Source organism: Scardinius erythrophthalmus (assembly GCF_964197995.2).
Source record: "Scardinius erythrophthalmus genome assembly, chromosome: 16".
In the NCBI taxonomy this organism is placed as follows: Eukaryota; Metazoa; Chordata; class Actinopteri; order Cypriniformes; family Leuciscidae; genus Scardinius; species Scardinius erythrophthalmus.
In genome coordinates, this window is record NC_138236.1 from 39,697,937 (window position 1) to 39,720,395 (window position 22,459).

A 22,459-nucleotide genomic window follows, 5' to 3' on the forward strand; every position below is an offset into this window, starting at 1 on the left:
TGTGTGTGTGTCAGAGTGTGTTCTGATCCGTGTTTCTCCGAGTGTGTGTGTGTGTGTGTGTCAGAGTGTGTTCTGATCCGTGTTTCTCCGAGTGTGTGTGTGTGTCAGAGTGTGTTCTGATCCGTGTTTCTCCGAGTGTGTGTGTGTGTGTGTCAGAGTGTGTTCTGATCCGTGTTTCTCCGAGTGTGTGTGTGTGTGTGTCAGAGTGTGTTCTGATCCGTGTTTCTCCGAGTGTGTGTGTGTGTCAGAGTGTGTTCTGATCCGTGTTTCTCCGAGTGTGTGTGTGTGTGTCAGAGTGTGTTCTGATCCGTGTTTCTCCGAGTGTGTGTGTGTGTCAGAGTGTGTTCTGATCCGTGTTTCTCCGAGTGGTGTGTTTGTGTGTGTGTCAGAGTGTGTTCTGATCCGTGTTTCTCCGAGTGTGTGTGTGTGTGTGTGTTCAGAGTGTGTGTCATCGTTGTGTTCAGCCGTGTTTCTCCGAGTGTGTGTGTGTGTGTGTTGTGTCAGAGTGTGTTCTGATCCGTGTTTCTCCGAGTGTGTGTGTGTGTGTGTTTGTCAGAGTGTGTTCTGATCCGTGTTTCTCCGAGTGTGTGTGTGTGTCAGAGTGTGTTCTGATCCGTGTTTCTCCGAGTGTGTGTGTGTGTGTGTGTTCAGAGTGTGTTCTGATCCGTGTTTCTCCGAGTGTGTGTGTGTGTGTGTGTGTGTCAGAGTGTGTTCTGATCCGTGTTTCTCCGAGTGTGTGTGTGTGTGTGTGTCAGAGTGTGTTCTGATCCGTGTTTCTCCGAGTGTGTGTCAGAGTGTGTTCTGATCCGTGTTTCTCCGAGTGTGTGTGGTGTGTTGGTGTCAGGAGTGTGTTCTGATCCGTGTTTCTCCGAGTGTGTGTGTGTGTGTGTGTGTGTGGTCAGAGTGTGTTCTGATCCGTGTTTCTCCGAGTGTGTGTGTGTGTCAGAGTGTGTTCTGATCCGTGTTTCTCCGAGTGTGTGTGTGTGTCAGAGTGTGTTCTGATCTGTGTTTCTCCGAGTGTGTGTGTGTGTGTGTGTCAGAGTGTGTTCTGATCCGTGTTTCTCCGAGTGTGTGTGTGTGTCAGAGTGTGTTCTGATCTGTGTTTCTCCGAGTGTGTGTGTGTCAGAGTGTGTTCTGATCCGTGTTTCTCCGAGTGTGTGTGTGTGTCAGAGTGTGTTCTGATCCGTGTTTCTCCGAGTGTGTGTGTGTGTGTGTCAGAGTGTGTTCTGATCCGTGTTTCTCCGAGTGTGTGTGTGTCAGAGTGTGTTCTGATCCGTGTTTCTCCGAGTGTGTGTGTGTGTGTGTGTCAGAGTGTGTTCTGATCCGTGTTTCTCCGAGTGTGTGTGTGTGTGTGTCAGAGTGTGTTCTGATCCGTGTTTCTCCGAGTGTGTGTGTGTGTGTCAGAGTGTGTTCTGATCCGTGTTTCTCCGAGTGTGTGTGTGTGTCAGAGTGTGTTCTGATCCGTGTTTCTCCGAGTGTGTGTGTGTGTGTGTCAGAGTGTGTTCTGATCCGTGTTTCTCCGAGTGTGTGTGTGTGTGTGTCAGAGTGTGTTCTGATCCGTGTTTCTCCGAGTGTGTGTGTCAGAGTGTGTTCTGATCTGTGTTTCTCCGAGTGTGTGTGTGTGTGTGTGTCAGAGTGTGTTCTGATCCGTGTTTCTCCGAGTGTGTGTGTGTGTGTCAGAGTGTGTTCTGATCCGTGTTTCTCCGAGTGTGTGTGTGTGTGTGTGTCAGAGTGTGTTCTGATCCGTGTTTCTCCGAGTGTGTGTGTGTGTGTCAGAGTGTGTTCTGATCCGTGTTTCTCCGAGTGTGTGTGTCAGAGTGTGTTCTGATCCGTGTTTCTCCGAGTGTGTGTGTGTGTGTGTGTCAGAGTGTGTTCTGATCCGTGTTTCTCCGAGTGTGTGTGTGTGTGTGTGTGTGTGTGTGTGTGTGTCAGAGTGTGTTCTGATCCGTGTTTCTCCGAGTGTGTGTGTGTGTGTGTCAGAGTGTGTTCTGATCTGTGTTTCTCCGAGTGTGTGTGTGTGTGTGTGTGTCAGAGTGTGTTCTGATCCGTGTTTCTCCGAGTGTGTGTGTGTGTGTGTGTCAGAGTGTGTTCTGATCCGTGTTTCTCCGAGTGTGTGTGTGTGTCAGAGTGTGTTCTGATCCGTGTTTCTCCGAGTGTGTGTGTGTGTGTCAGAGTGTGTTCTGATCCGTGTTTCTCCGAGTGTGTGTGTGTGTCAGAGTGTGTTCTGATCCGTGTTTCTCCGAGTGTGTGTGTGTGTGTGTCAGAGTGTGTTCTGATCCGTGTTTCTCCGAGTGTGTGTGTGTGTCAGAGTGTGTTCTGATCCGTGTTTCTCCGAGTGTGTGTGTGTTGTCAGAGTGTGTTCTGATCTGTGTTTCTCCGAGTGTGTGTGTGTGTGTGTGTCAGAGTGTGTTCTGATCCGTGTTTCTCCGAGTGTGTGTGTGTGTCAGAGTGTGTTCTGATCCGTGTTTCTCCGAGTGTGTGTGTGTGTGTGTGTCAGAGTGTGTTCTGATCCGTGTTTCTCCGAGTGTGTGTGTGTGTGTCAGAGTGTGTTCTGATCCGTGTTTCTCCGAGTGTGTGTGTCAGAGTGTGTTCTGATCCGTGTTTCTCCGAGTGTGTGTGTGTGTGTGTGTGTCAGAGTGTGTTCTGATCCGTGTTTCTCCGAGTGTGTGTGTGTGTGTGTGTGTGTGTGTGTGTGTCAGAGTGTGTTCTGATCCGTGTTTCTCCGAGTGTGTGTGTGTGTGTGTCAGAGTGTGTTCTGATCTGTGTTTCTCCGAGTGTGTGTGTGTGTGTGTGTCAGAGTGTGTTCTGATCCGTGTTTCTCCGAGTGTGTGTGTGTGTGTGTGTGTGTCAGAGTGTGTTCTGATCCGTGTTTCTCCGAGTGTGTGTGTGTGTGTCAGAGTGTGTTCTGATCCGTGTTTCTCCGAGTGTGTCTGTGTGTGTGTGTCAGAGTGTGTTCTGATCTGTGTTTCTCCGAGTGTTTGTGTGTGTGTGTGTGTGTGTGTGTGTCAGAGTGTGTTCTGATCCGTGTTTCTCCGAGTGTGTGTGTGTGTTTGTGTGTGTGTGTGTGTCAGAGTGTGTTCTGATCCGTGTTTCTCCGAGTGTGTGTCAGAGTGTGTTCTGATCCGTGTTTCTCCGAGTGTGTGTGTGTGTGTGTGTGTGTGTCAGAGTGTGTTCTGATCCGTGTTTCTCCGAGTGTGTGTGTGTGTGTGTGTGTGTGTGTGTGTGTCAGAGTGTGTTCTGATCCGTGTTTCTCCGAGTGTGTGTGTGTGTGTGTGTGTGTGTGTCAGAGTGTGTTCTGATCTGTGTTTCTCCGAGTGTGTGTGTGTGTGTGTGTGTGTGTGTCAGAGTGTGTTCTGATCTGTGTTTCTCCGAGTGTGTGTGTGTGTGTCAGAGTGTGTTCTGATCCGTGTTTCTCCGAGTGTGTGTGTGTGTGTCAGAGTGTGTTCTGATCCGTGTTTCTCCGAGTGTGTGTGTGTGTGTCAGAGTGTGTTCTGATCCGTGTTTCTCTGAGTGTGTGTGTGTTTGTGTCAGAGTGTGTTCTGATCCGTGTTTCTCCGAGTGTTTGTGTGTGTGTCAGAGTGTGTTCTGATCTGTGTTTCTCCGGGTGTGTGTGTGTCAGAGTGTGTTCTGATCTGTGTTTCTCCGGGTGTGTGTGTCAGAGTGTGTTCTGATCTGTGTTTCTCCGGGTGTGTGTGTCAGAGTGTGTTCTGATCCGTGTTTCTCCGAGTGTGTGTGTGTGTGTCAGAGTGTGTTCTGATCTGTGTTTCTCCCGTGTGTGTGTGTGTCAGAGTGTGTTCTGATCTGTGTTTCTCCCGGGTGTGTGTTTGTCAGAGTGTGTTCTGATCTGTGTTTCTCCGGGTGTGTGTGTCAGAGTGTGTTCTGATCTGTGTTTCTCCCGAGTGTGTGTTTCAGAGTGTGTTCTGATCCGTGTTTCTCCGGGTGTGTGTGTCAGAGTGTGTTCTGATCTGTGTTTCTCCCGAGTGTGTGTGTCAGAGTGTGTTCTGATCCGTGTTTCTCCGGGTGTGTGTGTGTCAGAGTGTGTTCTGATCTGTGTTTCTCCCGAGTGTGTGTGTCAGAGTGTGTTCTGATCCGTGTTTCTCCGGGTGTGTGTGTGTCAGAGTGTGTTCTGATCTGTGTTTCTCCCGAGTGTGTGTGTCAGAGTGTGTTCTGATCTGTGTTTCTCCCGGGTGTGTGTGTGTCAGAGTGTGTTCTGATCTGTGTTTCTCCGGGTGTGTGTGTCAGAGTGTGTTCTGATCCGTGTTTCTCCCGAGTGTGTGTTTCAGAGTGTGTTCTGATCCGTGTTTCTCCGGGTGTGTGTGTGTGTGTGTGTGTCAGAGTGTGTTCTGATCTGTGTTTCTCCGGGTGTGTGTGTCAGAGTGTGTTCTGATCTGTGTTTCTCCGGGTGTGTGTGTGTCAGAGTGTGTTCTGATCTGTGTTTCTCCCGAGTGTGTGTTTCAGAGTGTGTTCTGATCTGTGTTTCTCCCGAGTGTGTGTGTCAGAGTGTGTTCTGATCCGTGTTTCTCCCGGGTGTGTGTGTGTCAGAGTGTGTTCTGATCCGTGTTTCTCCCGGGTGTGTGTGTGTGTCAGAGTGTGTTCTGATCCGTGTTTCTCCGGGTGTGTGTGTCAGAGTGTGTTCTGATCCGTGTTTCTCCGAGTGTGTGTGTCAGAGTGTGTTCTGATCTGTGTTTCTCCCGAGTGTGTGTTTCAGAGTGTGTTCTGATCCGTGTTTCTCCCGAGTGTGTGTGTGTGTGTGTGTGTGTGTGTCAGAGTGTGTTCTGATCTGTGTTTCTCCCGGGTGTGTGTGTGTGTCAGAGTGTGTTCTGATCTGTGTTTCTCCCGGGTGTGTGTGTGTCAGAGTGTGTTCTGATCTGTGTTTCTCCGGGTGTGTGTGTCAGAGTGTGTTCTGATCTGTGTTTCTCCCGGGTGTGTGTGTGTCAGAGTGTGTTCTGATCTGTGTTTCTCCGGGTGTGTGTGTCAGAGTGTGTTCTGATCTGTGTTTCTCCGGGTGTGTGTGTCAGAGTGTGTTCTGATCTGTGTTTCTCCCGGGTGTGTGTGTGTCAGAGTGTGTTCTGATCTGTGTTTCTCCGGGTGTGTGTGTCAGAGTGTGTTCTGATCTGTGTTTCTCCCGGGTGTGTGTGTGTCAGAGTGTGTTCTGATCCGTGTTTCTCCGGGTGTGTGTGTCAGAGTGTGTTCTGATCTGTGTTTCTCCGGGTGTGTGTGTCAGAGTGTGTTCTGATCTGTGTTTCTCCCGGGTGTGTGTGTGTCAGAGTGTGTTCTGATCCGTGTTTCTCCCGGGTGTGTGTGTGTCAGAGTGTGTTCTGATCTGTGTTTCTCCCGAGTGTGTGTTTCAGAGTGTGTTCTGATCTGTGTTTCTCCCGAGTGTGTGTGTCAGAGTGTGTTCTGATCCGTGTTTCTCCGGGTGTGTGTGTCAGCGTGTGTTCTGATCTGTGTTTCTCCCGGGTGTGTGTGTGTCAGAGTGTGTTCTGATCTGTGTTTCTCCCGGGTGTGTGTGTGTCAGAGTGTGTTCTGATCCGTGTTTCTCCCGGGTGTGTGTGTGTCAGAGTGTGTTCTGATCTGTGTTTCTCCCGAGTGTGTGTTTCAGAGTGTGTTCTGATCTGTGTTTCTCCCGAGTGTGTGTGTCAGAGTGTGTTCTGATCTGTGTTTCTCCGGGTGTGTGTGTCAGAGTGTGTTCTGATCTGTGTTTCTCCGGGTGTGTGTGTCAGAGTGTGTTCTGATCTGTGTTTCTCCCGGGTGTGTGTGTGTCAGAGTGTGTTCTGATCCGTGTTTCTCCCGGGTGTGTGTGTGTCAGAGTGTGTTCTGATCTGTGTTTCTCCCGAGTGTGTGTTTCAGAGTGTGTTCTGATCTGTGTTTCTCCCGAGTGTGTGTGTCAGAGTGTGTTCTGATCTGTGTTTCTCCCGGGTGTGTGTGTGTCAGAGTGTGTTCTGATCTGTGTTTCTCCGGGTGTGTGTGTCAGAGTGTGTTCTGATCTGTGTTTCTCCGGGTGTGTGTGTCAGAGTGTGTTCTGATCCGTGTTTCTCCGGGTGTGTGTGTCAGAGTGTGTTCTGATCTGTGTTTCTCCGGGTGTGTGTGTCAGAGTGTGTTCTGATCTGTGTTTCTCCCGGGTGTGTGTGTGTCAGAGTGTGTTCTGATCCGTGTTTCTCCCGGGTGTGTGTGTGTCAGAGTGTGTTCTGATCTGTGTTTCTCCCGAGTGTGTGTTTCAGAGTGTGTTCTGATCTGTGTTTCTCCCGAGTGTGTGTGTCAGAGTGTGTTCTGATCCGTGTTTCTCCGGGTGTGTGTGTCAGCGTGTGTTCTGATCTGTGTTTCTCCCGGGTGTGTGTGTGTCAGAGTGTGTTCTGATCTGTGTTTCTCCCGGGTGTGTGTGTGTCAGAGTGTGTTCTGATCCGTGTTTCTCCCGGGTGTGTGTGTGTCAGAGTGTGTTCTGATCTGTGTTTCTCCCGAGTGTGTGTTTCAGAGTGTGTTCTGATCTGTGTTTCTCCGGGTGTGTGTGTCAGAGTGTGTTCTGATCTGTGTTTCTCCGGGTGTGTGTGTCAGAGTGTGTTCTGATCCGTGTTTCTCCGGGTGTGTGTGTCAGAGTGTGTTCTGATCTGTGTTTCTCCGGGTGTGTGTGTCAGAGTGTGTTCTGATCTGTGTTTCTCCCGGGTGTGTGTGTGTCAGAGTGTGTTCTGATCCGTGTTTCTCCCGGGTGTGTGTGTGTCAGAGTGTGTTCTGATCTGTGTTTCTCCCGAGTGTGTGTTTCAGAGTGTGTTCTGATCTGTGTTTCTCCCGAGTGTGTGTGTCAGAGTGTGTTCTGATCCGTGTTTCTCCGGGTGTGTGTGTCAGCGTGTGTTCTGATCCGTGTTTCTCCCGGGTGTGTGTGTGTCAGAGTGTGTTCTGATCTGTGTTTCTCCCGAGTGTGTGTTTCAGAGTGTGTTCTGATCCGTGTTTCTCCCGAGTGTGTGTGTGTGTGTGTGTGTCAGAGTGTGTTCTGATCTGTGTTTCTCCCGGGTGTGTGTGTGTCAGAGTGTGTTCTGATCTGTGTTTCTCCCGGGTGTGTGTTTCAGAGTGTGTTCTGATCTGTGTTTCTCCCGTGTGTGTGTGTGTCAGAGTGTGTTCTGATCTGTGTTTCTCCCGGGTGTGTGTGTGTCAGAGTGTGTTCTGATCTGTGTTTCTCCCGGGTGTGTGTTTCAGAGTGTGTTCTGATCCGTGTTTCTCCGGGTGTCTGTGTCAGAGTGTGTTCTGATCTGTGTTTCTCCCGGGTGTGTGTGTGTCAGAGTGTGTTCTGATCCGTGTTTCTCCGGGTGTGTGTGTGTGTGTCAGAGTGTGTTCTGATCTGTGTTTCTCCCGGGTGTGTGTGTGTCAGAGTGTGTTCTGATCTGTGTTTCTCCCGTGTGTGTGTGTGTGTCAGAGTGTGTTCTGATCTGTGTTTCTCCCGAGTGTGTGTTTCAGAGTGTGTTCTGATCCGTGTTTCTCCCGGGTGTGTGTGTGTCAGAGTGTGTTCTGATCCGTGTTTCTCCCGGGTGTGTGTGTGTCAGAGTGTGTTCTGATCTGTGTTTCTCCCGAGTGTGTGTGTGTGTGTGTGTGTGTGTGTGTGTGTGTGTGTGTGTGTCAGAGTGTGTTCTGATCTGTGTTTCTCCCGAGTGTGTGTGTGTGTGTGTGTGTGTGTGTGTGTCAGAGTGTGTTCTGATCTGTGTTTCTCCCGTGTGTGTGTGTGTGTGTGTGTGTGTGTGTGTCAGAGTGTGTTCTGATCCGTGTTTCTCCCGAGTGTGTGTGTGTGTGTGTGTGTGTGTGTGTGTGTCAGAGTGTGTTCTGATCTGTGTTTCTCCCGAGTGTGTGTGTGTGTGTGTGTGTGTGTGTGTCAGAGTGTGTTCTGATCTGTGTTTCTCCCGTGTGTGTGTGTGTGTGTGTGTGTGTGTGTGTCAGAGTGTGTTCTGATCTGTGTTTCTCCCGAGTGTGTGTGTGTGTGTGTGTGTGTGTGTGTGTGTGTGTGTGTGTCAGAGTGTGTTCTGATCCGTGTTTCTCCCGAGTGTGTGTGTGTGTGTGTGTGTGTGTGTGTGTCAGAGTGTGTTCTGATCTGTGTTTCTCCCGTGTGTGTGTGTGTCAGAGTGTGTTCTGATCTGTGTTTCTCCCGGGTGTGTGTTTCAGAGTGTGTTCTGATCTGTGTTTCTCCCGAGTGTGTGTTTCAGAGTGTGTTCTGATCCGTGTTTCTCCGGGTGTGTGTGTGTCAGAGTGTGTTCTGATCTGTGTTTCTCCCGTGTGTGTGTGTGTGTCAGAGTGTGTTCTGATCTGTGTTTCTCCCGAGTGTGTGTTTCAGAGTGTGTTCTGATCCGTGTTTCTCCCGGGTGTGTGTGTGTCAGAGTGTGTTCTGATCTGTGTTTCTCCCGGGTGTGTGTGTGTCAGAGTGTGTTCTGATCTGTGTTTCTCCCGTGTGTGTGTGTGTGTCAGAGTGTGTTCTGATCTGTGTTTCTCCCGAGTGTGTGTTTCAGAGTGTGTTCTGATCCGTGTTTCTCCGAGTGTGTGTGTGTGTGTGTCAGAGTGTGTTCTGATCTGTGTTTCTCCCGGGTGTGTGTGTGTCAGAGTGTGTTCTGATCCGTGTTTCTCCCGGGTGTGTGTGTGTCAGAGTGTGTTCTGATCCGTGTTTCTCCCGGGTGTGTGTGTGTCAGAGTGTGTTCTGATCCGTGTTTCTCCCGGGTGTGTGTGTGTCAGAGTGTGTTCTGATCTGTGTTTCTCCCGAGTGTGTGTTTCAGAGTGTGTTCTGATCCGTGTTTCTCCCGAGTGTGTGTGTGTGTGTGTGTGTGTGTCAGAGTGTGTTCTGATCTGTGTTTCTCCCGTGTGTGTGTGTGTGTCAGAGTGTGTTCTGATCTGTGTTTCTCCCGGGTGTGTGTGTGTGTGTCAGAGTGTGTTCTGATCTGTGTTTCTCCGAGTGTGTGTGTGTGTGTGTGTGTGTGTGTGTGTGTGTCAGAGTGTGTTCTGATCCGTGTTTCTCCGGGTGTGTGTGTGTGTGTGTCAGAGTGTGTTCTGATCCGTGTTTCTCCCGAGTGTGTGTGTGTGTGTGTCAGAGTGTGTTCTGATCTGTGTTTCTCCGAGTGTGTGTGTGTGTGTGTGTGTGTGTGTGTGTGTGTCAGAGTGTGTTCTGATCCGTGTTTCTCCGGGTGTGTGTGTGTGTGTCAGAGTGTGTTCTTCTGATCTGTGTTTCTCCCGAGTGTGTGTTTCAGAGTGTGTTCTGATCTGTGTTTCTCCCGAGTGTGTGTGTCAGAGTGTGTTCTGATCCGTGTTTCTCCGGGTGTGTGTGTGTGTGTGTGTGTCAGAGTGTGTTCTGATCCGTGTTTCTCCCGAGTGTGTGTGTGTGTGTGTGTGTGTGTGTGTGTGTGTGTGTGTGTGTCAGAGTGTGTTCTGATCTGTGTTTCTCCCGAGTGTGTGTGTGTGTGTGTCAGAGTGTGTTCTGATCTGTGTTTCTCCCGTGTGTGTGTGTGTGTGTGTGTGTGTGTGTGTGTCAGAGTGTGTTCTGATCTGTGTTTCTCCCGAGTGTGTGTGTGTGTGTGTGTGTGTGTGTGTGTGTCAGAGTGTGTTCTGATCCGTGTTTCTCCCGAGTGTGTGTGTGTGTGTGTCAGAGTGTGTTCTGATCTGTGTTTCTCCCGTGTGTGTGTGTGTCAGAGTGTGTTCTGATCTGTGTTTCTCCCGGGTGTGTGTTTCAGAGTGTGTTCTGATCTGTGTTTCTCCCGAGTGTGTGTTTCAGAGTGTGTTCTGATCCGTGTTTCTCCGGGTGTCTGTGTCAGAGTGTGTTCTGATCTGTGTTTCTCCCGGGTGTGTGTGTGTCAGAGTGTGTTCTGATCTGTGTTTCTCCCGTGTGTGTGTGTGTGTCAGTGTGTTCTGATCTGTGTTTCTCCCGAGTGTGTGTTTCAGAGTGTGTTCTGATCCGTGTTTCTCCGAGTGTGTGTGTGTGTGTGTCAGAGTGTGTTCTGATCTGTGTTTCTCCCGGGTGTGTGTGTGTCAGAGTGTGTTCTGATCCGTGTTTCTCCCGGGTGTGTGTGTGTCAGAGTGTGTTCTGATCCGTGTTTCTCCCGGGTGTGTGTGTGTCAGAGTGTGTTCTGATCCGTGTTTCTCCCGGGTGTGTGTGTGTCAGAGTGTGTTCTGATCTGTGTTTCTCCCGAGTGTGTGTTTCAGAGTGTGTTCTGATCCGTGTTTCTCCCGAGTGTGTGTGTGTGTGTGTGTGTGTGTCAGAGTGTGTTCTGATCTGTGTTTCTCCCGTGTGTGTGTGTGTGTCAGAGTGTGTTCTGATCTGTGTTTCTCCCGGGTGTGTGTGTGTGTGTCAGTGTGTTCTGATCCGTGTTTCTCCCGAGTGTGTGTGTGTGTGTCAGAGTGTGTTCTGATCTGTGTTTCTCCGAGTGTGAGTGTGTGTGTGTGTGTGTGTGTGTGTGTGTGTGTGTGTCAGAGTGTGTTCTGATCCGTGTTTCTCCGGGTGTGTGTGTGTGTGTGTCAGAGTGTGTTCTTCTGATCTGTGTTTCTCCCGAGTGTGTGTTTCAGAGTGTGTTCTGATCTGTGTTTCTCCGAGTGTGTGTGTGTGTGTGTGTGTGTGTGTGTGTGTGTGTGTGTGTCAGAGTGTGTTCTGATCCGTGTTTCTCCGGGTGTGTGTGTGTGTGTGTCAGAGTGTGTTCTTCTGATCTGTGTTTCTCCCGAGTGTGTGTTTCAGAGTGTGTTCTGATCCGTGTTTCTCCGGGTGTGTGTGTGTGTGTGTCAGAGTGTGTTCTGATCCGTGTTTCTCCGGGTGTGTGTGTGTGTGTGTCAGAGTGTGTTCTGATCCGTGTTTCTCCGGGTGTGTGTGTGTGTGTGTGTGTGTCAGAGTGTGTTGTGATCCGTGATTCTCCGGGTGTGTGTGTGTGTGTGTGTGTGTGTGTCAGAGTGTGTTGTGATCCGTGTTTCTCCCGTGTGTGTGTCAGAGTGTGTTCTGATCCGTGTTTCTCCGGGTGTGTGTGTGTCAGAGTGTGTTGTGATCCGTGTTTCTCCGGGTGTGTGTGTCAGAGTGTGTTCTGATCTGTGTTTCTCCGGGTGTGTGTGTGTGTGTGTGTGTCAGAGTGTGTTGTGATCCTTGTTTCTCCGGGTGTGTGTGTGTGTCAGAGTGTGTTCTGATCCGTGTTTCTCCGGGTGTGTGTGTGTGTGTGTATCAGAGTGTGTTCTGATCCGTGTTTCTCCGAGTGTGTGTGTGTGTGTGTCAGAGTGTGTTCTGATCCGTGTTTCTCCGGGTGTGTGTGTCAGAGTGTGTTGTGATCCCTGTTTCTCCGGGTGTGTGTGTGTGTATCAGAGTGTGTTCTGATCCGTGTTTCTCCGAGTGTGTGTGTGTGTGTGTCAGAGTGTGTTCTGATCCGTGTTTCTCCCGTGTGTGTGTCAGAGTGTGTTCTGATCTGTGTTTCTCCGGGTGTGTGTGTGTGTGTGTGTGTCAGAGTGTGTTGTGATCCGTGTTTCTCCGGGTGTGTGTCAGAGTGTGTTTCTCCGGGTGTGTGTGTCAGCGTGTGTTCTGATCCGTGTTTCTCCGGGTGTGTGTGTGTGTGTGTCAGAGTGTGTTCTGATCCGTGTTTCTCCGGGTGTGTGTGTGTGTGTGTCAGAGTGTGTTGTGATCCGTGTTTCTCCGGGTGTGTGTGTGTGTGTGTCAGAGTGTGTTCTGATCCGTGTTTCTCCGGGTGTGTGTGTGTGTCAGAGTGTGTTCTGATCCGTGTTTCTCCGGGTGTGTGTGTCAGAGTGTGTGTGTCAGAGTGTGTTCTGATCTGTGTTTCTCCGGGTGTGTGTGTCAGAGTGTTCTGATCCGTGTTTCTCCGGGTGTGTGTGTGTGTGTGTGTGTGTGTGTGTGTGTCAGAGTGTGTTCTGATCCGTTTCCTCCGGGTGTGTGTGTGCCAGAGTGTGTTCTGATCCGTGTTTCTCCGGGTGTGTGTGTCAGAGTGTGTGTGTCAGAGTGTGTTCTGATCTGTGTTTCTCCGGGTGTGTGTGTCAGTGTGTTCTGATCCGTGTTTCTCCGGGTGTGTGTGTGTGTGTGTGTGTGTGTGTGTGTGTGTGTGTGTGTGTGTGTGTGTGTGTGTGTGTCAGAGTGTGTTCTGATCCGTTTCCTCCGGGTGTGTGTGTGCCAGAGTGTGTTCTGATCCGTGTTTCTCCGGGTGTGTGTGTGACAGAGTGTGTTCTGATCTGTGTTTCTCCGGATGTGTGTGTCAGAGTGTGTTCTGGAGGCCCTGAGGTCCACATCAGCGGCTCTGAGGAGCGGGCAGGTCGTGGCTCTTCCCACCGACACCATCTACGGTCTGGCATGTGTGGCCCAGAACTCGTCCGCCGTACGAAGGGTTTACGACATCAAGGGCCGGAACGGGGACAAGCCTCTCGCCATCTGTGTCGGGGAGATACAGGACATATACAGGTGCAGTTCTGCAGCCCTCTAACTCTCTGGGGCTCTTCGGGAAAGTTTTACATGTTTTATTTTTTTATTTGATTTTTTACTTCATTGGAATTGTACAAACTTGGTAAAGGTTTTGGCACTTGCTATGTGAACACAAAAAGTAAAAAATCATGGACATGATTCGAAAAGGTTAAATGGTCTTGAAAAAAGTCACACTTGTTCTGTTTCATGGTCAAAAATGTATTTCACGGATGTCCTCTAGTGGAAGCATGTGGTACTGCAGCCGAACAAGATTTTCTCACTGAAAGCTCATTTTTTTCTGATATCAACCTCAAATTTGGAACACAGCGAGTTTAGATTTATTGCTTTGATTTTCTTGCAGTTTTAGAGTAGAACATGATCATTGAAAAATATTATGTTTGTGCATTTTCATAATACACGTAATATTCTGTTACTTTTTTTGAGTTCACTTTTTTAAACTTTTTTTCACGTCAGCAATAATCTAAAAGTGTCGTCTTTGAAAAGAGATCAAACTTCAGTCTGTCGCTCTAAAGCATTCAAGATTTACCCGTTTAAGTGGGACATTTAGTTTTCAGGTCTGTTCTAAAAAAGTGAATAAATGGATTATAAATACAGCATAAATATAATTTAGTATAAAAAAAACCTAAAAATACAAAATATGAAATGAAAAACATTATCAAACTAAACTATAGTACATTCATTTCATTGACAAAAAAATAAATAAAAATCGGTCATTTCCAACCTTTTGTTCAGCAGTGACAGAAAAGTCATTTATAATGTTATGAATCATTTCTATTTTAAATAATGTATCGCAGTTTCCACAAAAATATTGATAATAATCATAAATGTTTCTTGAGCATCAAATCCTCATATTAGAGTGATTTCTGAAGGATCATGTGACACTGAAGACTGGAGTAATGATGCTGAAATGCAGCTTTGATCACAGGAATAAATTACACTTTACTGTATATTCACATAGAGAACAGCTGATTTACATTAATATAATATTTACAATATTTATGGTATTTTTGATCAAATAAATGCATCCTCGGTGAGCAGAAGAGACATGGTATTGTTGTTGCAGGTTTTATTGATGTTGCATCATGATAATATGCTTGATTTTTGATCTAGTGCAGTAATACTGCTATTGAGGAGTTGATGTTGATGTGCTGTGGTGTTCGTGTGGTGTTCGTGTGGTGTAAGGCCTGCTTCTGCTGTGTGCAGGTTCTGTAAAGTGTCTGTGAAGGAGGATCTGCTGTCGGATCTGCTGCCGGGACCCGTCACACTCGTTCTGGAGAGATCCAACACACTGAACGCTGATCTCAATCCCTTCACTAAGGTTAGGCTCTCAGAAACACACCCCTAGACTCAACATTTACTTTAAAGCTGCAGTCCGTAACTTTTTTGGGTTAAAAATGATCCAAAATAATTTTGAGCAAGTACATAACCAGCCAGTGTTCAACACTCTCTGCTCGCATTAGCTCAGTAACCGGTAAGCTTGTAATAATGTGTTTAACTCCAGCAGTACTGGTGGATTTCTGCAGGAAATTCAAGCATGTCTTTACGTTACGTCACATCTGTCCACATAAAGTCTCATCTGTCCACATAAAGAAGAGTCTCGGCTAGTAGGCTATGAGTGTGAGGATGTTGGAGATTTATAGCCTTTTCTCACAGCACTTGATATAATTCAATAATTAATTCACAATGGTTCAAACGACAATCACCAGTGACGACTGGAGACTCACCCGTTGTAAATCGCGAAAGACTTCGGAGTGGCTACAGAAAAAGAGACTGCAACCGGCCCATGCGAATACAAGGATAAATATTGAAAGGCCATTTAAAAAGGTACAAATTAGATTATATTCCAGTTTTAAATATGCATCTGATTACTGATACGTGTGTTTGTATTTAATAGAGAGCCAGTTCTAAGGAACATTAATTTGCTGGTATGATAATTAGAAAGACTGCACAGAAATGGAAACTGAACTACAGGTAGACATAATACACATTAAATGTAGTCACGCAATGCTGATGTTGTTAACATTAACAATTTGAGAACAAAGTATAATTTGCACGGTTTGACGTGATATGAGAAGTGATCGTTAGATTTAATCAGCGTGATTTACTGCAATGCTTTTCCTCTTAGTTACTCAGAACAAAAGTGGATGTTACTTGTTCAGATTTACACATTTTCCGGTGAAAACTCTTATGTTGGTCATTCTTCCAAAAGTATAATCTGTGATTGCGAATGCCAGGATCCACACCGACTGACAGCCTCACATTCTCCTCAAAACACTGGATTCGTCCGCGCTGTGCCGTGCCGAGACACAACCCACGTACAGCTGATCATTATGCGAATAACTGCAATTGCAGATTTCGAACAGAGATGGCGACAAAGAGGAAAAACTGCGACTGCAGCTTATATAATAAAGTCTGAATGTAATATTTCCATACACTTAACTGCATGTTCCTTGCAATTTAATCAAATCTATTATATAGTAGTCAGCATTTGAAGTGGATCATAAAAATTCATCAAAGTTGTCCTGAGACAAGAACGATTGTTCAAAATTCATGTATAACTTTGATGAAAGGTTTTGAACTTTTGATCCACTTCAAATGTCGACTACTGTAGATTAAATTAGTGGTCGACCGATATATCGCCAAGGCCGATATTTGGCATTTTTTTAAATATCGGCATCGGCCGATAAGTTTTTCTGATTGGCCGATGTTTTGGAAGCGGGACTTTTATTTTGACGGCGCTCCGGACTTTTATTTTGACGGGTGGCGCGCATTTAGGCCACGCCCACACCCAGGGGGAAAACAATCCAACCGTCTCCATTGACTTTGCATTGCGAGAGGCTGCCTCCTTGTCATTTCTTGCTTCTAACAAAAGACAGAAAAATGCCTAAAAGCTGCTGTGTGACAAGGTGTACAGCAAACAAGCTAAAAAACCCAGAAATAAGTTTTTATTAGCTCTCGACCCCAAAAAACGAGTGTTTAGGACATAAAAGTGGATACAGGCAGTTGAGACAGAGCGTCACGTGTCTCATTACTCTGAGAACTAACATACGTCCGCCGGAGGAGACCGTAATGGGCTACACAGGATAGTTTATCTTACAGAAATATAATATATAAAACTGACATTTGGATATTTGACTCACCAGTGACCAAATTTTTAACATACTGCAGATGTAGTGTATTTTTAGTGCATACTGAGTGTCAGGATCCCACAATTTACCCATTCGTTCCAGCCTGTATCCACTTTTATGTCCTCAAACGCTCGTTTTTTGGGGTCGACAGCTTATGAAAACTTATTTCTGTGTTTCTTAGCTTGTTTGCTGTACACCTTGTCACACAGCAGCTTTTAGGCATTATTTTGTCTTTTCTTAGAAGCAAGAAATGACAAGGAGGCAGCCTCTCGCAATGCAAAGTAAATGGAGACGGTTGGTTTGTTTTCCCCCTGGGTGGGCGTGGTCTTCAGATTATGACGCGTTGCGCTCTGTCTCTATATAAACATAAGAGAACGGCAACGGCTGCTCCTCAGATCAAACAGCGCTCACTCATATTCTCCGTCTTCATTAATTTATGATCTCTGTCAGTCATATCTAATACTTTGTTAGACAGAACTGGTAAACAAAGAAAGTAAATGGTATGCGAAGTAAGTAAAGTAAAGCGTTGCTTTTATATTATTTGTAACAGAAAAGGCAAACAATCAGGCTAAAATACTTTCTCATTTGCCGTCAACATTCAGCAAATGCGCATCTACGTCATTTAAACAAATCTCTGAATATCTTATAAACATTTAATTTCACAAACCTTGCAGGTTTAATCGAATCCAGCTGTGATATCATGTGAAGTGTGCAATACTGTCTGCAAGTGACGGTCGGTCCGTGCGAAGCGAGTGAATGCGAACAGAAGATCAGCTTCACAGGAGACGCGATCGAAAACAAATCCTTCATTTTAAAATATGCTGATATATAACCAGTTGCCCACTGTGTCATATTCATATCGTTTTCACTGTGCTGTATGTAAAATTAGCGTTACGTCTTTATTTGAAAAAATATGATTACCAGCACGAAATTACCACATTACTGAGTGCCCTGTTATAGTGTTTACTTTCTTTTTATTCACATATTTCTAAACAATTACTTTGTGAAAAATACTGTAATAGGATTGCAAATTTAAGAAGTTGCCATCTAAAGTATAAAAGCATGTTTATTTTAAAAATTTGTTTTATAATTTATTAAATATTGATTAAAATAAATATATATAAAAATATCGGCTTTATATCGGCCATCGGCCACCCTGCTCTCTAAGATATCGGCATCGGCCATCAAAAAACCAATATCGGTCGACCACTAGATTTAAATGCATATTAAATGCAACATTAGTTGAATTTTGTGGTGCTTTTTGACCCACTTAAAAACATCTTATGTAATTCCATAATTACTTCTATTGTCTTTTAAAATATGGTTAGTTACTGCTGAATGTGTTCATGATAATCTAAAAGATTTCTAATGAATCTTGTATGTCATGTATTTAAATTGATCTGTAATTACACAGTTTAATGCAATTAGTACATTTAAAATATATTAACTTTAAATGTAATGTCATAACATACTACCGTATCATTTATAATCAAATGCTTTACATGTGCTTTAACAAATCAGAATCAGTGTCCTTCTGTGAAGCGTGACAAAAGATTATTAAAACAAAGATTTAAAATGTACTTGAAGGTGAAATGTTGGAACTATTATAAATTGAGTTTAGAAACATTGGGTTACACTTTATTTTAAGGTGTCAGTGCAATGATACAGTACAGTAATGAGAAATAATGATTAAACTATGTGCACTTACTGTAGGGCAGGATTGGGCTTTGTTTTAGGGTGAGTTGCATGTAATTATGCATAATTTATAGTTATTACTATAGTAAATGCATGTAACACTGTAAATTAGTGTTACCAAAGAGTCCTGAGAGTGTCGCTCTTTAAGTACACTGAAGTGTCCTTTCATTTCATCAATGTTATATTCTCTGCAAGTAAAGTTTTAAAATGTACTTAAAGTCCCCCTGTACTCAATAATTGTATCTCTTAAAACTCATCTTTAATCACCAAAATGATATAAATTAAGCGTTTTTTCCTTGGAAAAAATGTTCATGCCTCAAAATATCTTGATTGTAACTCGACACCATTGCCTCATTTAGTATATGCGTTCTATGAAATATCCAAATGAGCCCCGCCTCCACTCACTCACTCAGCTCAGAGATCCACTGGTTGACGATCACACGTTGATCTGATTGGTTACAAGGTAGTTTGTGACGTCAGAAACACCAGCGATTTCAAAGCGTGTTTCTGAGACTGTCTTTGGTTCACTGCAGTTTTAAGGAGGAAATACTCAGCAATGCTGTCGACTTATGAATTTACACATGGTTTGTCTTAAAGCAGATTAAAAACACCACATAGACACATAAACTACACTAAAGGCTTATATTTCACCACAGGGGGACTTTAAAGGTCCCGTTGCATGCGATTCCATGTTTCTAACTTTAGTTAGTGTGTAATGTTGCTGTTAGAGCATAAATAATATCTGTAAAATTATAAAGCTCAAAGTTCAATGCCAAGCGAGATATTTTATTTAACAAAAGTTGACTACAAAAAACGGACTACACCCCTCTACATCCTGCATTAGTGACATCACCAGAACCGTGTTTAGACTAACCTCCGCCCACAGGAATGCTCCCTCAACTCTACTGGCTACTTGTGCACTTCTTATAACTTACTGTGTTTACTCAGCTCTTACGGTGATTTTCTGAAGTAAAACTGACGCTTCATCTTTTGTGTGATGTACAATAAACTTTATTATACTCATCAGTACATGTTTGATCATCATTCAGACAGCAGACTTGTAGGCTATTAATAAATAATGGATACATAGCCTACAAGCAGATGACAAATACGTTATAATAACCGTAATTAAACTACTAAACCATACCTGTTCCATCTCTATACAGCACTCTGACTCTGTAGGCATTATTGTCTGACTCGAAATGAACGCCGTTACTGAGAGTTTCTGATATTATCATCATTCCGTGAGATGAATTTTTCCTGACAGACTGAGCGCGAGCTCATGAAGCTCCGCCCCCTGTGCCGTCCAGCAGCACCTCATTTGCATTTAAAGGGGACACACTGAAACGGCTCGTTTTTCTGAGCCCCAAAAAAAGTCAATTTAAACATGCTGTAAAAAATGATCTGTTGGGTATTTTGAGCTCAAACTTCACATACACACTCTGGGGACATCAGAGACTTATTTTACATCTTGTGAAAATGGGCATAGAACGGGACCTTTAAGATGTGAAGTGTACTTTAATGTTGTCGTCTGTGTTTAAGAGCCGTGTCATTAATGTTGTGTTTGCTGCAGCTCATCGGGGTCCGTATCCCAGATCACCCGTTCATGAGACGCCTCTGTCAGATGTGTGGAGAACCGCTCGCGCTCACCAGCGCTAACGTCAGCGCTCACACCAGTACAGTTGCTGCTAGCGTAAGCACACGACTCCACAACTCCCAGTGCTTTCTCAGTGGGCTTTGGCCTGAGTTTGACGTGTGTGTGTGTGTGTGTGTGTGGTGTTCTGCAGGAGTTTGAGGATCTGTGGCCCAGTCTGGCGGTTGTGGTGGACGGAGGCCCGATTGGAGATCAGAACCGCTTGGGTTCGACAGTCGTGGATCTGTCCGTGAGTGGCAGATACCGCATCATCAGGCCGGGATGGTGAGTGACTCTCAGAACCTCATTAACACGTTCATTAGAGACTTGAGTTGCATCTTCGCTGCTATAGGAGGCAGGAACAGAGGAGTGTGACACACACTCGTGAACGTCTGCGGACGAGCGTCTGCTTCCGGTGAGGGTCTGAACTGCGCGTCCCATGAGGCCACAGGAGTGGATGCAGAACATCTAAATGTCATTCAAACTTTATAAAACATACTTTTTAATGGTCGTGAAGTGTTTCAAAGCAAATGTAGTACCTACTATACAGTATGTGATTCCGGACGCAGTTTTAGTCTTAGGGCTGCACGGTATATCAACATTATTGAAATATCACTTATTGACAGCAGTGAGTGATTTTATCTTTGTCTCGTCGTTTAAGCAGATTTATTAGGCTGCCGTCCCTTTAAGAGCTGCACGGATCCAACATACTGATATACACACGTTTTCTAGCTCAACTGTTTATGTTCACTTCAGACATAACCGACTGTGTTTACGAGGATTCTTACCAAAGCGGCATTTCAACATATTTTACAGGATTTATTTATATTTAAGGAGAAAATACTCAGCAATGGTGTCGACACACACATGGTTTGTCTTAAAGCAGATTAAAAACACCACATATAAACTACATTAAAAGCTGGATTTTCACCACAGGGGGACTAAATGTTTATCTACTCTCATCTCACCACACACTCTTTCACTGGTAAAACTAAAGCGTCTTCTGTGATTATTAAGCCCCGCCTCCTTTGATCTGATTGGCTGTCTCGATCATCTTGTCGTTGACGAGCGCGTTTAGACCGCTGAGACACATCAGCCTAAAAATGTCACTCTTAAACAATTTTGTCATCCTAACAAACAGCTTAAAGGGGGGGTGAAATGTTGATCTTGAGTACCTATAGAGTAGTATTTCATCCTTCATATCTCCAAAAAGTCTTTAGTTTTATTATATTTATAAAAGAAAGATAGGCTGTACCGAGTCTTTCCGGAAAAAAACGAGCGGCTGGAGGCGGGCCGTGTGGGCGGAGCTAAAGCTGTGCTAACGCGCCGAGCTAACAACACACAGAGACATTTGAAGCAGTTTTACTCACCGCCCGGTTCCAACGCACGACTGCGAACCTTTATCATTGTGACTGCTCGATCCTTAAGCATTAGACGATCTGCAAATCCGTCGATCTGGGCTTTGTTTATAAAACAATCATTGTCGAAATGCAGGGAACAAACAGTCTTGCACAACCTCCGTTGATGCTCTGGAAAAACAAACTCCATCCACTGTTCCCTTAACGCTGGGTTCTTTGGGAATCTGTGCAGGGTTGTCTTGCCCTGGCAACCAAAAACCCACTTCTTTGGTGACACTGACTTCCCAAAAGCCGAGCATAGCGCTTTGATGGGCATACTGCTTTCACTCTCTTGCTCTGGTCTACGAGTGCGCGCGCGCCCACGAGTGAGAAGTGCCCTTAGGACCCGTATAAGGAAATTCCGCCCCATCTGATGTCACACATGCCCATACTCGAAAAAAACTTTCCGAAACTTGTGACAAACCGGAAGGAGCATTTTTGCAATTTAATTTTTGAAACTTTGTCCATGTTTAGCATGGGAATCCAACTCTTTAACAGTGTAAAAAACTCAGTATGCATAAAATAGCATTTCACCCCCCCCCCCCCCCCCCTTTAATCAAGAACGTGAAATATTGATATATTAACAATTTCTATATTCTTGTCCCTCTAGTGGTTGTGGTGTTTACTTCAAAAACAACCTTTTATAGATGTTTTATTGTTTATTAAGCACTTTCAATGCAACTCAAGGTTGACACAAGTGCTGTACAATACAACTAAAATCTGATACAATACAGCAATACAAAAGAACATAACACAATATAAACATTATACCTGGTTGAAAGCTATTGATGAAAGGTGTTTAAGCAGATACTTAAAACTCGGCAGAGAAGAAGCATTTTTAATCAAGATTACAGGATCTCAACGATCTGTTTGGTTTATGGATGGAAATTGCATCTGAAAGATGAGACAGTGATTTATTATGTAGAGATTTAAAACAAAAGTTTGAATTTTAAAACACGTTCTCCTGTGTTGTCTCTCAGCGCTCTCTCTGCTACAGTTCAAGTCCTCGAGGGCAAGCATGGACTCCTGGAGGATCCCGTCGATCAGTGAGTTTCAGAGCGGAGGGAGAAGCGGCTTCTCTGATGAAGAAGAGCCATGAAGAAGAGCTTCTCTGAACTGAGTCTCATGTTTTAGTTTTGAGTTTGGTGCCTTAAATCTTCCTCTCAGGCGTTTGAATCCACACACACACACACACACACACACACACACGTCTGGGTCATTCTATACAGCTCTCCAGTTACACTGTGTATTATGTTGGGAATGTTATTATGAGGTGATTGATTTGTTAAAGTACACTAATACTTAAGTTTTTTTGTTTTGTTTTATTATTTATTGCAGTTTTAAACTCTAGTGATTGTCGAGTTCGGAGGAGTCCGTTGTTCTCTGGCAGAGCAACAGTCAGAACCTGAATCTGACATGAACTTTTATTTTTTTTGCATTGTGGACCAAAGCAAAGTCAATCATCTTATTGCCATTTTTTTATTTTAATTTTATTTTTGCAATAGTCCCTCACATTTGGTTTTTGAAATTAAAAATATATTGTCCTTGCTGGGTTTGTTTCATTTTACATTCATACATGCCTATGCATTCATGGAGGTGTTTGTTGCCTGTTGTAAAGCTGTTTGATCAATACATAATGCATACATAGTGATTTAACCCTTAAACAGGCAAGAGTAGAAAATGATAAGCAACAAATAATTTCATGTCTTTTATATATCATCTCGACTTAAGTAAATCATATCCAAAAGAATTTTTGAAAAATGTTGTGTTTTGGATTTTATGAGTTGTGACTCCCAGATCACATTGCCTGTTTAGGGTATAAAAACTGTAACTGCCATTGCATGTTTAAAACAATTATATCCTATACTTCAACTCATATAATGTTGACATATATCATTGGAAAGCTTACAAACTCAAGATTCAGCCTGTGAAAACGGTTTTGAAATCGGACCTTGCCTTACCATAAAAATGATACTTTAAATTATTTTAGCGAGTTCCTTACCTAGTGGGTGGTGTCAGGTTTCTTATTACAAAATTATTAATAAAAAACTTTTCTAATCTTGACAAAACACATATTGTCGGAAAGGTCTGAGACTGTATTGAGACTAAAAATAAATTGTTACAAAAAACTATTTTTGGTACAGCTCCTAAAGCATTCTTGAATTACAACCATTTAAATTTGGATAGTGCA

At 44.8% G+C, this 22,459-nt stretch overlaps 1 protein-coding gene across 1 annotated transcript in view; it reads left to right on the plus strand.

Annotated features, from left to right (window-relative positions):
- The window catches only part of yrdc (yrdC N(6)-threonylcarbamoyltransferase domain containing), a 47,154-nt gene extending 25,338 nt beyond the window's left edge, over window positions 1-21,816 (plus strand). Inside the window, exons 2-7 of the mRNA XM_081388266.1 lie at window positions 12,196-12,394; window positions 13,619-13,733; window positions 18,812-18,931; window positions 19,026-19,156; window positions 21,249-21,314; window positions 21,607-21,816. Of these exons, the coding sequence (XP_081244392.1) occupies window positions 12,196-12,394; window positions 13,619-13,733; window positions 18,812-18,931; window positions 19,026-19,156; window positions 21,249-21,314; window positions 21,607-21,619 (644 nt within the window). The 3' untranslated portion in view covers window positions 21,620-21,816. The remainder of the gene's footprint in view (window positions 1-12,195; window positions 12,395-13,618; window positions 13,734-18,811; window positions 18,932-19,025; window positions 19,157-21,248; window positions 21,315-21,606) is intronic.
- The last annotated feature ends 643 nt before the right edge of the window (window positions 21,817-22,459 follow it).